This window comes from Bidens hawaiensis, unplaced genomic scaffold (assembly GCF_021521415.1).
Source record: "Bidens hawaiensis isolate Kalapana, Puna unplaced genomic scaffold, B.hawaiensis_p1.1 tig00011760_1, whole genome shotgun sequence".
NCBI classification, from domain to species: Eukaryota; Viridiplantae; Streptophyta; class Magnoliopsida; order Asterales; family Asteraceae; genus Bidens; species Bidens hawaiensis.
Genome location: NW_027491931.1, coordinates 373,031 through 392,099, shown reverse-complemented (window position 1 = coordinate 392,099; position 19,069 = coordinate 373,031). Strand labels below are relative to the sequence as shown.

The window sequence follows — 19,069 nt, the reverse complement described above, 5'->3', positions numbered from 1 at the left end:
GAGAACCTTTTGTATAAACTTTTAGCTGATGGGTCCTATTTGAGCAAGAGTCTTTTTTCCATTGGGCCAAGCCCATGTCCTCCCCGTACCTCCATAATATTCCACATTTTCACGTGTGTGTTTTTTTGTAGATGCCTTTAGTCTAAACTCTAAACGCAAAAATGGCCACTGAAATTTTTGTAGCATTATGTTAATTTGCTAACTTAGATTAGGAAGTATTGGTTAGACTTACAACTATATGAGAACATGATCAGTGATATGAGCTTGTGGAGACGTAGGATAAAAGCTAGGGATTTACAAAAGAAAGTGTAGACATTAGACCAAGTGTTATGGTGAGGTAGGAGCACCACTCCTTGCCACCTCACCCTTTAACCCTCCTAGGCGGCATATATTGCAACACTCCCCCCCCTTCTTTTTACACACACACGCCCACACACACTCAAGCCAATGCATTAATGCATAAGAGGGTTCATTTTGTGGGGTCCACTCTTATTGCCCAGGTGATGCTTTAACTAGCCAAACCATAACATAGTCTTAGGGATTATGCGTGCCTCTAGGTGTAGGGGAGTGAGTAGATCTAGGTCGGCGGTTTAGGGTATGAAATTTCTATAGATTTTTTGGTATACATGTGTTATGTCAGTTTGCCTGTGTATTTATTTTTTGCTACTGCTTGCCATTAACAATTGTTTTACGCGTTAAGTGCCATGTCTTATGAGTATTTGTTTGCATGTTTTTTTTATTTACCTCATGTTTGTTATTTATGGTATTGGAGTCTCCCCCCCCCCCCCGGGTTGGGGGGGGGTCTGTTTAGGAGCAGTCTCTCTTTCCCATTGGATAGGGGTAGGATGTGTTTCCATTTAAACCCTCCCATAGTAAGATTTTACCGGGTAGTGGCATGTGTGTAAATTGTACATGAGTCGAGTCTCTTATGAGTTATTCAAGATCGGTTCATTAAAAGTTTAGAATCAAGCTTGCTTAAACGAGTCTATGTTCGAGCCTAAATTGAACTAAATGTTGAGAGAGAGAGAGACTCAGTTTAATATTTAAAAAATTAATAAAATTAAAATCAAAATAATTGGAGCTAGATTACCTCACTCGACTCATTTACAAACAGGAGCGGATCCATATAAGAAATGAGTGGTTTCCCGGAACCACCCGATTTTCGAAATAATAGTGTATTTTTATATAAAAAATATTATAGGAACCACCTTATAAATTAAGAAGGAACCACTCTGTGTACATTACAAGTGCTGGTGTAGCTGGTAAGCAGTTGGTTTTTTTAACTTAAGGTCACGTGTTTGATTTCGGTTCCAGCTCTTTTATTGGACTTTTTTTTTCCTAATTCAGCCTTATGCCCTTATATCAATTTAGGGTTTTATAGAACACACAATACACAATATGATGCCTCTCTGACTCTCTCCCCTTTTCAATCTCATACACACGGCTACGATACCACCGTTGCTTTTCCGGCCGACCACCCACCTCCTGCGTTGTACTCTTCCTCGAAGCTCGAAACCTCCCACTTTGAAGGTAAGTTCACATTCATTTGTTATGTTAATTGTTCTTGATGCTGTTAATTGTTAAGTTATTTGTTAAATTTTAGTTTTAATTTGTTAGTTAGTTTTTTAATTCGTAAAGACTATTGTATTTATATTATTTTTTAAAAAAATCTAATGGTGTTGTCTATTTTATTATTTTATCGCATTTTTATTATGTAATGAACTTTGCCCGCACCATCGAACCGACCCGGAATTTCTTATACCCGACTCTATGAATTTGAAGCATCTAAACGTAGTGCACTATTTGAATAAAAATTCCTGGACCCACCACTGACAAACCATACTTCTATTTTATGAAAGCTATAAGCTACGGGCTATTTGAAAAAGTTGTGTTGGTTTAAGAATTAAGAAAATTAATTGTAAAAGCATGAATGTATGTTGATAATAAACACCGAATATGACTTCATCACGATGGGTCTGGATCATGCAAAGTTAAAGTTGAAAAGAGCATGTATTGATGGATGTTGATGATAATAATTGAGTACAGTCCATCCCAAGATGTCTTGGTCACATAAAGTTAAAAGAAAAAAGTGAAAATGCACGAAATAATCAAAATTTAAATTGATACATGTAGCATGTCCATTTCTAAACTATACCGAGCTATGGACACTTAAAAGTTGAGATAATTTATAACATAGTAAGGGTTAAATGAGTAAGTTAATTATTATCTGTAATTACATACGCATGAGGGACCTTAAAAATTTTCTTGGAGCGGATGTTTGTTGCTAAAAGCATGTTTGGGATAGAGTTTGAAAAATGCTTATTGGCTTATTAGTGTTTTCAAAAAGCAAATAAGTTAAAATGTGTTTGGCAATCAAAAAAATCTTTCTTAGTTTAACTTCTTGACAGGGTTAAAAAGCAGTTTTTCAAAAGCCCAAAATCCTGGCTTTTTAAAATGGCTTTTTGAAAAAGCCAATAAGCAAATAAGCATTTTTCAAACTCAATCCCAAACATGCCCTAAATATCATACGTTTTTTGTTCGGTTCCCGTTTAGGTCAGGTCATATAATAAAAATACATAATCAAATTCAAATTGTTGGCTCACACATAGTCACCTTTAAATGCTCAAGCTTTAAAGCGAATCATCAACTAATAAATCGAATAATATAACACTTGAATGTTTATTGCTTAGAGTCGATTTGAGTCAATTGTTTGGCTTTCCCTAGACCCTCGCTTCATACTTGTTCCAATTGCCGCAAATTGTTATTTTGTTGCTCCACTATTTTATTAGGTTAGGTTACTTTGTTTAATCTACTTATATTATTAAAACAACACAATCTTTCTACATGTCATTTAACTAGACCCTCCACAAATGTGTCAAGTGTATAAGCTTTCATTTTTACAATTTTCATTTAATGAATGATAAAATGAAAAATATGTTGTTGGTGGGAATAAAACTCATTGCATTGCTTTTTAAAATGTTATGGCTTACCAACTCAATTTGGATGAATTGATGTGAACCTTCTTTTTTTCGTAATTAGTATATATTCACAACCTTGTATTTTGATTTTTTTTAAATACAAATACAAAATATTCTTACTAAGGCCACCCGTAGTGGGCGAGGTCCACGGGTGATTTTTGGGCGAGATGGGCGAGCACCCCCCCCCCCCCCCGAAGAAATGTGAGGCGATAGGGGGGGGGCAGCTATTTGTTGCTGGCGAAATGGTGAAAATAATAATTAAATAATAAAAGTGACACCGTTGAACGGTCAGATTAAAAAAAATTAAATAAAAACTTAATATAAATATCAAATCAACCCATTTTTCACCATATCATACACAAACTCAAATATAAATACCAAACTAATACAACCATTTTCACCATTTCATACTTCTTCACATTTTCATTTCTTTATATCTCAAAATGGATTCCCCGGATTCCCGAACTCTTCCGAAATTTGGGATCAAGTAATTAAGGAGAGTCAAAGAATTGGTCAAGTGCAACAACGAGCGTTGGAGGAGACAAAAGAGGTCTAAGCGCAATGCGGGCCGTCGCCAATAAGATAGTGCCCGGCTCCACTAGCTCTCCGTTGCCACGTAGGCGATCGTATATCCATCGGGATCGTATCGAAGCGAACGATCGTTTAGTGAAGGACTACTTCAACGACACACTTACATTTAACGACGCTATGTTTCAACGTCGTTTTCGGATGTCTAAGCGTTTATTTTGCGCATCGTGGGAGAATTGGAGCGAGAGTATACGTAGTTTAAACAAAAACTCGACGCAAGAGGATATTTAGGATTCACCGCTATCCAAAAGTGTACTTCGGCGCTACGCATCCTCGCATACGGCAACACGACCGACATCAACGATGAGTATTCAAAGATGGCTGAAAAAACGACGCGAGACTCGTTGGAGAATTTTTTTTCATCGGTAAAATTTAAGTTGTTTACATTAATTGCTGTTTTTAATATAATATTTTTTAACAATTTATTTATATAGGAATAATACAATTATACGATGGTCGTTATCTGAGGATTCCAACTTCAAACGACATGACTCGCATATACGACGTACACGAAAGCAAACATTCTTTTCCCGGCATGATCGGGAGTATAGATTGCATGCATTGGGAGTGGGGAAACTGTCCAACTGCATGGCCAGGTCAATACACTCGTGGTGACCATGGAGTACCAACGGTTAGTCTTCAAGCCATTTGTTCACACAACCTCTGGATTTGTTCGGCCTACAACAACATAAATGTTCTCAACGCGTCCCCCTTGCTAGAGTATTACATCAGCCGTAGCATACCGGTCTTACCGTTTTATGCCAACGATACCTTCTATTGTCACGGATACTATTTGGGAGTTGAGATATATACAGAGTACTCGATCATCGTCAAAACGTTTCAAGACCCGATCGAAGAAAAAAGAGAATACTTTAAGAAGAAGCAAGAGTCCGCGCGAAAGGATATCAAGAGGTGTTTCGGTGTTCTAAAAAAATGTTGACATTATGTGAAAAACCCATATCGTGTATGGACGATGGCAAAAATGAGTGATGCCATGTATACGTGTATCATATTGCATAATATGATTTTAGAAGACACTGGCAAAGCAATATGTCAACACTATATACCAGGAAGCGTTCCAGATAAGTTCCCTCAACCAACCGTAGAGCAACGAACGCAAAACATTCACGAGCTCACATCAAGTGAGATAAATAACCAACTTAAGGCGGATTTGGTTCAACACGTGTGGGATAATCGTCCCGTTGAAGTAGAAGACGAGGACGAATACGAAGACGAGGAGGAGAACGAAGACGGAGATGAAGACGAGGACGAGGATAATGAATACATTAGTATTTTTTATATGTATTTATTATTTTATATTTTGGTGTGTTTTTTTATTTTGATTATAATTTATATTTCTTTTATTTAGTTAATTTAATAAATTTTAATAACTTAATTGGTTTTGTTTGTTTAGTTTAATTACAAAATAAAATAATAAAAAATGGTGACGTGGCATTGGAGTGCTTACAACACCATTACACCCCAAAAACAAATTCTTACTCTTTACTGACAGGGCGCCACGTGTCGCAATTTGTCCAATTTGTAGCCCCTCTACTACACATAGCCTAATCTATGTATTTTAGAAAATTATTTATATCTTATGAATCATTAGGTATGTTATTATGTATATTATTCAATTTAACCTTTTTATTATATTTTTTAACCATCTGTGTATCACACGGACTCTATTCTAGTTATTGAATAAACTTGAATTGTTTAACCACTAAATGATCTGAGTCGTTTAAATTAAAAAAAAAGAGCTTGATGGTGAATTTTCTACTTATGTAAAATGGGCTTGAATTATCTAACTTGTCTTGCACAACTGAATAATATTAAAAATAGCAAAAGGTAACCGGAAACAAAAAAATAATCGTAGGGGTTTTTCTAACTTTCTACCCAACTAAACTAATGTTTATTTTCTTATTCATAATGACAAATCACAAATGAGAATAATTAAAAGTGGTATAAAAATTGTTTTCTTTTAAATCTTATCTTTTGAAAGACACACACCAACTCACCAAGTAAACATCACAATAGCCACAACCAACATATTTATTAGCAAGCTTCATCTTTAACGAATCCACCCATGAACCAATAAGAACCGGATTCCTAGAATCCAGTAAACCCCAAATACAACCATCTACCAATCGCCCTCAACTTCTTTCTATAGTCAAACACCTCCCATCCAGTAGTTTCTGGTCTCTTACCGCGTGACAAAAACACGGGGGTTATCCATACATTTCATACTCAAATTAAATCGAGTAGGAATTAAGTCTAATTCAACCCAAAATATTCACTTTTCTTGAGATAAATCCGTTCCAACTAGTAACTTCATCAAGCATGAATTATTCAAATTTGTTGTTTTATAGTTGTTACTTTGAAATAGGTTTATTTATTTTTCTTTGGGTCGATTTCAATATTTCATAAGTGGCAATGCCAAATTTCGGGCTACTAGATTTTAAAATAAAAGATGGTGGTTTGTTTATTGTCTTCATTTGATGAAATTGTGGCAACATTAGTCAAGTTGTGTATATAATTACATGTGATCATGTTAAAAAAAACAGCTAAAAATGCTTCATTTTCCTCTATATTAAGTGTACAGAAAGCGAGAAACCCAAAACATAGATAAATGTTGGTCAGCAATAACTCCAACAGAAAATTGAATCCAAATGAAAATAATCACATTAAACTTGAAGTAGTATTCGAAAACATAAAACTAACAAAACTGCCACAACGAGCATACATTTATTTCCCTGTTAAACTGAAATGACATTTTACCTTAACTTAGATTAGTCCAATCTTGTTTGCAACATCCAAAGCATCATAATCTGGAGTTAATCTAACATAAGCCTTCTTGGTTCCATCAGGTCTGCACATCAAATAAACAAACAAAATACAGATCAAACGAGTCACGTAAAGAACATGTGAATACAGGTTTAGCTTTACAACCAGTGTAACGAGAAGTTAGAAATTGTTTTAAAAAATACATACAGGTCACACACAGGTTGAGTTTTACCACTAGCATGTGTAACAAAAATTTAAAATTAGCTCAGAAAAGCACAAATCAACATGGGTTTGGTTTTACAACTAACAATTGTAATAAAAGTTAAAAAAACCGTCTTAAAAATAAAACATATCAAACGTATCAGATTAAGTTTTACGGATAACAAGTTAAAAACAACTCAAAATAACGCAAACTACACGAATTAAATAAATCCCGGGCCAATACAGGTTTAACTTTAACACTAACTCACTAACATATGTAATAAAAATTTAAAAAGATAGCTTAGGAGTATACACATCCAACCGAACAGAAATTTGCCCAAGATGTCACTTTTAAAGCACTATAACAACAAAAAATTATCAGCAAGAATTCATTTTTTAGAACGTATTCAACACATTAACTATTTATAATAAATAAATAAATAACTAGTCAAAGTGTTTAATATAGCAACCTTAATAAACAGTGATATAAAACTTAATAAGATCAAACTGAAAAAAAAATACCTGATCAATGTATTGACTTTCTTAGTCTGGATATCATACATCTTCTTCACTGCAGCTTTAATCTTCTTCTTATCTGCACGGATATCAACAATAAACACCAAAGTATTATTATCTTCAATCTTCTTCATTGCAGACTCAGTAGTCAACGGATACTTAAGAATCTGATAATGGTCAAGCTTGTTTCTCGGTGGAGCACTGATACGAGGGTACTTGGGGTTTCTATCAGTCTTCAATGTTTTCGGACGATGAAACGTCACCTTCGTCCTGATCTTCTTAGCCTTCTTTTTGAAGGTCGAACCAGTCTTCACAGCCTTTGCTGTCTTCAACGCCTGAGCCTTCGCATCGGCTTTCTTGGTTACATCAGCTGTAAATCACAATCATGAGCACAAAGCTAATAATCAATGAAGGACTGCAAATATCGAGATTAAACGCTAGTCGTGAGTTACTGATTAATTCAGCTAATAATTAGCATGAATCGGCCCTAGTCGGCCCAAATCAAACCTTGTTTTTTTCTAAATAAAAGTTACAATTTGTTTTCTTTTTTATTAACTGATTTCAGCTAATCAGTCGCATTAATCGGTAATCGACCCTAGTCGGCGCAAAACAAACCTTATTTTTTCTAAAAAAACAAATACATTTTTTTCTTTTTTATAGTTTCAGCTAATCAGTGGCATTAACCGGTAACTGATCCTAGTTGGCCCAACCCAAACCAAACCTTGTGTTTTTCTAAAAACAAAGACAAAATTTATTATTTTTTTTCTTTTTTACCGATTTAAATTTCAGCTAATCAGTGGCATAAATTGGTAATCGGTCCTAGCCGGCCCAAATCAAACCTTGTTTTTTTCTCTAAAAAAACACAAAATATATTTTTTTTTCTTTTTAAAAACGCAATCGGACCTTGGTTTTAACTAGTTAACCCCAGTTATTAATTTTTCTCATTGATTTGTTTATCTTCACGTTTAATTGTTTATGCTTGAAGTATACTATGTGAACATTAAAGTATCTATATAAGTAATTTTTCATAATAATATAACTAACTTTAACTAAATATACATAAAAATTCCAATCCGATTAATCACTAGCCGTACCCCACCACCCGACTGGCGCCTAGCGAGTTCTACAACAATCAATGTATTTATTATATGATTTTAATTGAAAGAAATGAGTACCTTTAGCTGGCGACATTGTTGATTAAATCTGCAGCAATAGAGTAACTAAAAATCATCAAAATTAAACATGGTAAAAGCAATTAAACCTTAACATGATGTAAATTGTGTAAATAGATTTGGAACAACCCTAATTTAATTTAGACGAAGGCGTACCTGCAAGATGGAAACGAAGATGAGTTCAGTAACGACTTAGGGTTTTTAAATTATGATATTTAATAATTGAGATGGATCAGTAATAATATTAATCGGGCCTCTGGACCGAACATGAAATGTTTTAATTATAAATGGGCCTGTCCTGGATATATGCACAATAGGGATGGCTAGGATTCCACTAGAGAAACCGAACCGATTATGTGGGTGTTTGGGATTGCTTATTTTTTTTTTTTTTGATTTTTGCTTTTGGAGAGGCTAAATGTCCAAAATGCCCCTCCAAAAGCACCTAAGTTTTTGGAGGGACATTTTGGACATTTTGTCTCTCCTACAAGCAAAAAACAAAAAAAATTAAGCACCCCAAACATGCCCTATGTAAGAACCGGGGTGGAACTGTAGGTTTGGGACAAGTTACAATTCTCACCATTGAAATCCTTTCAAACCGGTTAGATCGAACATATTTGAATTGATCAGAAACCAGCCAAAGAAAATATCAAAGCTGATTGATTTGGAAACCAGTTCCAAACCAAACCGGTTTATACTCAACCCGGGTTTGACTTTTTGTAAACAACCTCAATCGGTTTTTACCTTGGAACCAGGTTTTGCACCTCTAATGCCATGTTTTAAACATGAATCTTAGTGTGCATCCCTTTTTAATATGGTTATATATATTCATTTCTTTATTTTTGTTGATTAAATTTTAGGGCAATCTATACGTACGTAGTCCATGATTAGGATGTGTAGCCGTTTTGTGTTATTTTTAAAAGATACTTACCAATATTTGGTTCCATGTTATCTAGTTATGAAGGCTCATATTTAGATTATTGAGGATTTATACGCTTTTATTGGTTATCAAATATACAAAAGCGGTAACCTACAAGTTAAAATTTCAAGAGGATTCATAGATAATAAGGTCATTTTTATTGTTTCTTAACATGAGAATGTACTTAGAGCATGTGCAACACGCTTGAAAGCCCTAGGTTTCGAAGACGCAGGCAAACGAGCAAGGCAACGGACTCCATCGTTGTGGAGTGAAGTCCGGTGGGTAAAGTCTGTGCATGTAGACGAGATTGCGGGCGACCAAGTGGCCCATCGTTCTCACATACACACACACACCATATACACACACACACACATTATATGTGGTTTTAAAAAATTTTTAATGGGATTTGTGGATGTTTGTTATTTTGAAAGAAATGAGGGTTTTATAAAGAAAAAAATGGAATCTAAGATGGAGTTGATGTGACCGTTTATAGAAGTTTATTATTGTGGATATTGTTAGCTAACAAAAGTTTAACTTCATTTCATATAACAACAGTTTACTTGGTAAAACCAATGGATAAAAAGAAAGTCAATTGATCGAAACAGAAGCATTTCATTGATCCTTGAGCAAGAGCCAAAGAGGTTGGTTACAAGCTACAAGAAAAAAGTTTTATAAGAACATCAATCGCAAAATAATGTAAATTACCTTAAAACAAATTACAACATAGGAAGGAAGTTACAACATAGTATAGAAAAGATTGTAGTTTTGTTAAGAAATGAAAAAAGAACGAGAACACATTTGAAGGAAAATTTGTGGCTGGAATTTTGTTTAACTTTGATTCATGTTTTCTTTGAACGTGTTTGGGCTAAAAAGGCATAGTTGGGTTGTTTCTTTGTCGTCTGGGAGTTTACCGGCTTCAACTCCTTAGATCAGTTGCTTGAAGTTGCTTCACAAACATCATCTTGTTCCAAGAAGAGGGTTCTTTTGGCTATAATTTATTCCTCAATTTGGTGCATTTGGAAGCAAAGGAATGCGAAGATTTTCAACCATAGGGATTCCACCATGATGCTGGCTTTGGAAGAGATCAAGACTAATTTGTTTGGTTGGATATATAAAGTCTAGATCATTGCTCAACGAGTTATATTGGCTAACTTGGTTAGAGTTTCATGTTTCTTGTATGGCCTGAGTGTATTTGTAGTTTAGGTTGTTTTTTCCCCTTGTTTGTACCCATTGGTTGTCGTCTAGCTTCTAGCTGGAGGTTAACTGTTTGTTTTAGTTTGATTTTGCGTTGCCTTTCATTAAAATATGACTTAGTTAAAGTAGATTGCTCACTTTATAGAAAACTCGTATATCTTCCATGACACAATACTTGAAGCAATGTGCATCGCAAGGGAACGCACTAGCGCCTAGCAGGAATACTATCAAGAATGTCTTGTGAATGATAAATGAATGATGTATGAATGTAGAAAAGGTTAGAGTATATATCCAACGTATGTATGATTGCATGGTAAAGTATGTATGGTTATCCGATGCAGAAGATACCGGACCCTAATAATATCCGAGGTAGATGTATGGTTGTATGGTTTCCAAAAAGAAGAGACCGGACCCTAATAATTTCCGATGAAGAAGAGACTGGACCCTAATAATATCTGAGGAAGAAGGACCTGACCCTAATAATATTCGAGGAAGTAAGGCGAAATGCTATTTAAAACGTAGTGATAGTATGTATGAAATATGAAGATAAAAGTATGAGGTATGAAAATATGAAAGTATGAACGTATGCATATATGTAAGAACGAAAGAAAGATAAGTAGGTTAAGTAAGTAATACGTGTCCTCGGATACGCATGCATAAGTATGTGAATGCAATGTATGTTGCATGTTTAACTAGAACACTCAGCGTAACTGACCTTTAGTATGCACGCATACAAATAGAATGAAGCAGATGGCTTGATAAGCACACATGACAGAAGAATAAAGAAGCTAGCATATGAAGATTTGAAGCTATAATATGTAGTGATGTTTGGACTTAAAGAAATGTTTTAATATTTGTTTGAATTTAAGAATTATTAATGAATGGTTGATATTTTTATATTCCTTGAAATTTTTAATTCACTATAATATTTAGAATTGTGTTTATGAGTAAATTACTAAATCTAACACCTAATGTAGGGCACTGGGCCAGGGGCCTTACACAACATGATATTTCACTGGAATTCACTTAAAATTCCAATTACATCTCTTGTAGAACCGAGCACACCATGTCGCGGGATTTAAATGCTCATTCTGTTGAATACTTGTGCGCATTTTGTGAAACGAACGCGTCTTAAGTTTCTTTAATAGCAATTTAATTAGTGAAGGTTGTCTTAGTGACTTGCTACACTTTTAAGAGATCAACATGGTTTCAAATGAATGTAACAACTTTTCTGTAACATCCCCAAAAGTTCGACCCCAAAGATGACGAATTTCAAAAATAAGGGACCAAACTAAAAATTTTTGCCTTCACGTCCGATCGTGATACGCGACGGCTGAAGACCCTATGTCATCGCGTATCGCAATGACGAGGTCTGAGGAGGGTGACACGTGGTAGGACACGTGTCACCACGTGGCATAAAGGCATGACGAGGTGACACGTGACCCGCCACGTGGCACCACGTGGCACCGCGTCCGCCACGTGGCGAAGCTACTGGCGAGTCATCAATGCTACCTCGCGATACGCGACGGGGTTATTATCAACCATCGCGTATCGCGATGGGACCCCTGATCAAGTTTATAAATAGAGGCATTTGGCCTCTCATTTCCACACACCAAAACCCACTCTCTCTCTAGAAACTTTCTCTCTCTACCTTGATTTTTGTGCCACCAACCCGACCATCATCACCTTGTAATCCGTACCATATACCGACGACACCTCGAAGTTCGCATCGACAATCCCGACGTCCCGCCTCAAAGTACGTGCGTGACCCGACGACCCCCGAACGTTGCCTAGATTTGCGTGTCGATGAGTTGTTGTTCAAGATTCTCAGTATACGTGCAAGCGCCGAAGTGCTGCCCGAGAATCTAGAAAATAGTAAGCTAAGCAAGGAGGTTCTGTCCAAATAAAATATTATTATCTCAAGGCTTAAACCATAGTCAGGGGTATATCCTAGACCTTCATTAAATCAAAATATAATAATAAAATATGATTTCTTTATAATTAAAGAAATACAAAATTTTATGTAAACAAATGTTATAACTAAAACATAACTTCTTTGTGGTTAAGAAATATAAATATTCATATATGCATGTGGATATAGTTAAATAATATTTCTTTAAGTGTAAGAAATATAAGTTTTACCTACAAGAGGTATAGTTAAAAATAGTGTTTCTTTATGATTAAGAAACATGAGATTTTATATATAAAGGTTATAGACAAATGACGTTTCTTCATGAAGAAGAAACATATCATAGACATTTCTTCTTGAAGAAGAAACATAGCACATGATTAGCAAATAAAGAGAAAGAAAGTCATATCAAAATATTTTATTCAATTCAAACAAATGATCAATCAAGGTTTAAGTTATCAAAACCAGACTAAAGGTCTGTAGCCGGATTAAGAGACGATCCGGGTATTTATATAAACCTATTTTATTATAGGTCAATCATTCAATCATTCATTCATTCACAAAAGGTTTTCAAACGAGATCACCACATCATTCAGAACAGACAGTCACGGGTGAATACGTTAAACCTTTTTCAGTCAAGATAAACGGGTTGTTTATCTTAAAACAAACACAGTCAAATAAAGATTTATGGGATTACGTGATCCCTATTTTATACAAGATAGAAAATAAAAACAACTCAGACCAAGTACACATGTGTCTGGATCCAAACATAATCAATCTAGTCTATCAGTCAAGGCTACGTGGCCGCAAACTAGAGATCATAATATAAGTTCTCCAATGGGCGTCAGTTCCCAATGGGCGCCAGTTCCCAATAGGCGCCAGTTCCTGGAGGACCGTAATTGTGTGTGTATGACAATTGGTACAAATCCCAGAAATAATAGACGTTTCTGCTGAGATTGTTTCATGAAAACTATCTTGTCAGTTAAAGAAAGATTTATAAAATGTTTTTGGAGTCAACGATTCACCAGCATATCGCTGACGTATTCCACCCCCCCCCCCCCCCAAATATTACAGGAAATAAAGTTAGCACAGGTAGCATGGAATTATAGCCAACTCGTGGAGATAGATGCTCGCAAGGTAGAGATGGCTCAATATTTTTAAATTATTAAAATATTGCAAACAATATTCAAACAAGTTTTATAAATAAAACAAAGGTTTAAAAATCAAACTCTCGGATATTTATTATTCGAGAAGCTTTCTATTAAATCAAATATTTTATTATATTTTACAAATAAACTAATGTTTCAAAACATAAATTAATATTTTATTATAAAATAAAGACTTCCGCTAAAACTCTTATTTATTTTCAAAACAGGTACCAACTGTTGGTCACACGCCTAGGCCCTAAGTGAGAGTGTGACATTTTCCAACCTCTGTATCAACTTTTGGAAATGGCTTATGATCCAACCTCCTAACATAAGTCTCTGGACCAAACCTTCAACACCTTCAAAAATATAAATGTGGCTCTCAGGTTGGGTCGCAATGATGAAAGCGTGTAAAGTACAAAATACACCATCTAAACACTATATTGCGTTCATCTCCCATGCCACACATGCGTGTGTGCGAGTGTGTGAGGGTGCTTCAAACTCTCTAGGATCCCACTTAGCTAGGTTCCATATGTCCATCTTATATATGGGACAAGTTCCACCAAAATGTTTCCTATTGGTGCAGGTTTGAACGTTTTTAACACATAACTCTGAGCACCGATATCTTATTCATCTAAGTTTATCCTGAACATGGTTGGGTTCGTTATGAAGCGCTCACTTAATAAACTACAATCCAAGTAAATAAAAAGTTATATTCATAATTACGCACAATTATTCAAGATGGGAGTCCACCAAGGGAGAACATGGATGTTGTGAGTGCATTAATTAGTTCCACTAAGGGTGAAAATTTACTATTGGTCATAAGGTTTACATCATGAAAACAATTTCGAAGATGTACGAAACCAAAGTGTCTAAGCTAGAAACGATATGAGATTTGACATAGATAAATTAATAATGAATTTAGTTTGTACAACATATCTCCACTTGTGGCCTAGTGGTTGGAGGATTAAGTTCTCCAGTGAAGACACAAGTTCCATCTTCACCTATGCCACTTTTGGTTTATTATATAAATGAAAGATTTAAGCTAGGCATTGCGAGTTTGTCAGTTTGAATCCCGAGCCTACCCGGGTTTTAGTCCATCGTGTGTTAAGCTAAAGATTTTGCTCTTGCGGTGGCACAACAATTGTCAAGTGGCAGCCGGCTGTATGGTTTCCTGGGGGAACGTCCAAGACAAACTCTGAAGCCAGCATGGACCAAGTTAAGACACCATAGTCTGGACAACAAGACTCTTCAAATTTAGAGAATTATTCAAGGTGGGAGTCCACCAAGGGAGAACATGGATGTTGTGAGTGCATTAATTAGTTCCACTAAGGATGAAAATTTTCTATGGGTCATAAGGTTTACATCATGAAAACAATTTCGAAGATGTACGAAACCAAAGTGTCTAAGCTAGAAACGATATGAGATTTGACATAGATAAATTAATAATGAATTTAGTTTGTACAACAAATCTTCACTTGTGGCCTAGTGGTTGGAGGCTTAAGTTTTCCAGTGAAGGCACAAGTTCCATCTTCACCTATGCCACTTTTGGTGGATTAAGAAATGAAAGAGTTGAGCTAGGCATTGCGAGGTTGTCAGTTCGAATCCCGAGCCTACCCTAGTTTTAGTCCATCGTGTATTATACTAGAGATTTTGCTCTTGTGGTGGCACAACGACTGTCAAGTGGCAGCCAACGGTATGGTTTCCTGGGGGAACGTCCAAGCCAAACTCTGAAGCTAATGTGGGCCCAGTTAAGACAGCATAGTCTGGCCAGAATAAGGCAACAAGACTCTTCAAATTTGGAGAGTGCGGTGGTCTAACATACAAGAAAAGTCCGTTCTAAAAAAGAGCCAACACTAATAAAGTCTTGCATATTAGTGTTTTTCAACTTGGAAGTTGTAGTATTGTTTTACTAGAAATTTAAGGGATAACAAAGTTATTAAAACTATAAAAAAATGAAATAAACCAATAATAACTGTAGCATAGATAGATTAAGTATTTTTATGTAAGAAATTTGAAACCTCAAATATCCAACGAGTTAAGGTGTGGTTATGACTTTTAGACCCTTCGCTATGGGCATGTTTGGGGGCGACGAAGGGGCATCGATGGCGCAAAACATTACCGAGGGGCGCTAATGGCAAGGCCGGCGATTGGGGGGGGGGGGAGGGCTTTGAACGACGGGCGACTTTGAGAAAAAAGGTGAGGTCCTCCCCATATCCAAAGGCTATATGACCGTTTTGTAAAAAAAACAAAATTAATGTAAACATTTTCTATATAAATTCAAACAATTTTTCCTTTTTTACTCAAACAGATCTCAAATTTTTACACCATCATTTGATTCTAAAACTCTCAAATTTCCACAACCATGAATCCAGTCAAACCCACACCCGAACACAAGCTCGAGCTCAAACCCGATCCTAAACCCGAACCCGTGGGATCAGGGCGGATCTATATTGCAAATGGGTGGTTCCTAGGAACCACATGAGTTTCTCAATAATAGTGTATCGATATATAGAAAATATTATAGGAACCACCTTATAAATTAGGAAGGAACCACCCTATTTACACTACAAGCGTTGGACTAGTTGGTTTGTAAATGGAAGGTCACGGTTTCGATTCTGTGCAGCATATAGATTTTTATTTTTATTTTTAATTCAGTTGTAAATCAATTTATGGTTCTATAAAACACACACCTACTTAGTGGTTGTATCTCTCTCCCTTCCTAATACTCACGCACTCATAGAGTCACGACACACCACTACCGGACCACTGTCGTTCGCAGACCACCGCTGCTGCTTTTCTATTCCGGCCGACCACACACCATCGTTGGTCCGTTGCTCCTTCCTCATGCTTTGCTACTTTTCCTAGAATCCTCCCACTGTAAAGGTAAGTTCAGATTCATTTGTTAAATGTTTAATTGTTCATGTTAGTTGCTGTTGATGTTGTTAATTGTTAAGTTTTAGTTTTAATTTGTTAGTTTTTAATGAACTTTGCCCGAACCATCGAATCGACCCGAATATTGAACCGACCCGGAATTTTTTTATACCCGACTCTATGCAATTAAAGCATCTAAAAGTAGTGCACCACCTGAAAAAATTCCCCGGATCTGCCACTCCTTGGGATCCGAATCAAATGCTGTGGGCTACTTTGCTCTCAAATAACAATGACCCTAATAACCCTTTCTTTGCCAACCAACTTCGACCCGTAATGCCTCCACCCATGCAACCATTTACCAGCGACATGTTCTTTTGACCGCCAATGTCGTTTATGCCTTCGCAAGTACCCGAATCTAAAGTGTCTGAAACGCAAGTTCGTCGTAAACGAAGTCATAAAAAGAAGGCCGACGGTCAAAAAACTACTGAAAATGTCGAAAGACAAAGGTGGGAAGCGAATGAGGAATTGGCGTCGGCGCGTGCATGGATAAACTCATTTGAGAACTTAATTCAAGGTAAATTCTAAAATATTATTTATATGCTGGTTATGTTTTTTATTTTTATTTTTTTTATCTTTATGTTTTTTATTTGTATGTTTACTATATTATTATTTAATTTTTTAATAAATTGTGTCTGTTACAAAAATAAATAAATAAAAGGTTTAAATCCTTTCACTTTAGATGGTTATTATAGGTTGGGGCTTCGATGCCCCCAGTGTTCATGTGGCGCTGACGTGACACTGTGGAGGGGCTTCGATGCCCCTCACCATAGAGAACAGCCTTAGGGGGTGTTTGTTATTTCAGAAAAAGTTTTCTTAACCTTTTTTGTCCGCGCCGAACGGACCACGCATATACGTTTAGTTATGCAGATTATTTGTTTTTTAGAAGAGATTTCATTAAAAAAGGTTTACGCGTCCTCTTCTTCGCGCAGACCTGAAGCAACGACTTCTCACATCTTCTATCCTTTTCTCATCTTTTATTTCATTCATTTTTTTTTTCACATGTTCAAACCCTAGAAACATGCATCCTCTTCTTCAACCCTCACCTCCCGTCAGCCCTTACCCCTCCTCCCCTGTTTTCGTCGGCCACCATACATCTCCACGTCCACCACATGCCTACGTTGACAAGAATTGAATATATGTGCTGACGTGCCATTTACGTTTGGGTGTGATGGAGCAGTAGGAGGAGTCACCGTCTGGTGTGGTGGTGTTCGGTAGCTGGTAATTCAAAGTCACCGGAGGTGGTGCTGTCTGGTGCGGTGGTGTCCACTCCACAACCGCGCCCCCACCACTTGTAAGGCCCCGTTACCGGTGCCCTACATTTGGTGTTGGATTTACTCATAAAGGCAGTTCTAAATATCATAGTTAATTAAAACTTTACGCGGAATATAAAACTTCAACCATAAAACATTACATAACTTTCAAAGCTTGTCTTATCAAACATTCATAGTCATTTAAAACAAAACATAGTCTTTAAAACATCATAACACTTTCTTGAGACGCCAGTGTCTTCAATTCGATGCCATGTGTCCCCATCAAGCGAACTGCGTCATCCTACTCACCTGCATGCATACTAAAAGTCAGCTACGCTGAGTGAGTTCTAGTTAATCACATATCATATATTACATACACTTACCTTCATCATGCATCCGAAGATACATAATAGTTACTTACTGACTTACTTTCATTTCATAATTTCATACATATATTCATACTTTATTACTTTCATACTATATAATTACCGTCCATTCTATCTCAGATATTATTAGGGTCTGGTCCCTCTTTCCTTTGTCTAACTCAGATATTATTAGGGTCTGGTCCCTTTCTTGTCTATCTCAGATATTATTAGGGTCTGGTCCCTTCTATCTCAGATATTATTAGGGTCTGGTTCCTCTTTCTTCATCTTCGTACATACTGTATTTACATACCCATAACATACATACTTTCTTTAATCATTCATACATATTCATATATTGTACATATAGCTATCATACACATTCATCTATCATAATCATACCTCCCTTGTTAGCACGTGCAAAATCCGAAGATCGTTCACATGCCGACAAGCTTTTGTTCACATTTAAGATATACATACATAACATATAAACCATATAAGGCATACACTTACCAGTTAAGGTAAGTGTATTAACTATCACGTCGAGTATGCACACAGCCCCGAAAACATAACAAGGAAATGGGGCTAGAAACTCACCTGAATGCGGTTACGCTCTCCATTAATCGTTATTCCCTTCTTGAGCTGTGCACGGCTGACTGTATAATATTTACAGGTATCAATTAACTACTACTGCTACTGCTACTGCTACTGCTACTGCTACTGCTACTCTACTACTGCTGCTGCTGCTACTGCTGCTGCTGCTACTACTACTACTGCTACTGCTACTGCTACTGCTACTGCTACTGCTACTGCTGCTGCTCCTGCTGCTGCTCCTGCTGCTGCTGCTACTACTGCTACTACTACTACTACTACTACTACTCCTACTGCTACTCCTACTGCTACTGCTACTGCTACTGCTACTGCTACTACAACTACCACCACCCTGGTATTTTCTATCTTTATGTAACCCACAACGAACGGGGGTCCGGGGGCAGCGCCCCTAGCAGCGGGGTTCTAGGTGCGGCAGCCCCTAGCAGGGTCCAAGGGGCAGAGCCCCTGGCTGGGGTCGAGCTGCCAGGTCAGCTTGGAAATATTTTATTTCCATTAACTGTCTTAACAC

At 36.6% G+C, this 19,069-nt stretch overlaps 1 protein-coding gene across 1 annotated transcript; it reads right to left on the bottom strand.

Annotated features, from left to right (window-relative positions):
• Positions 1-6,225: 6,225 nt before the first annotated feature.
• Positions 6,226-8,355, bottom strand: LOC143538902 (large ribosomal subunit protein uL23). Its single transcript, XM_077032344.1, has 3 exons — positions 8,243-8,355; positions 7,074-7,437; positions 6,226-6,435 (listed from the first exon to the last, which is right to left on the bottom strand). Exons 1-3 carry the CDS (start codon positions 8,256-8,258, stop codon positions 6,351-6,353), a joined length of 465 nt encoding a protein of 154 aa, XP_076888459.1. The 5' UTR covers positions 8,259-8,355; the 3' UTR covers positions 6,226-6,350.
• Between the last annotated feature and the right edge of the window lie 10,714 nt (positions 8,356-19,069).

Coding starts and splice junctions, on each gene's coding strand:
- LOC143538902 (XM_077032344.1), bottom strand. Junction 6,436..7,073: donor AAAGTCAATACATTGATCAG/GTATTTTTTTTT, acceptor TTTGATGTGCAG/ACCTGATGGAACCAAGAAGG.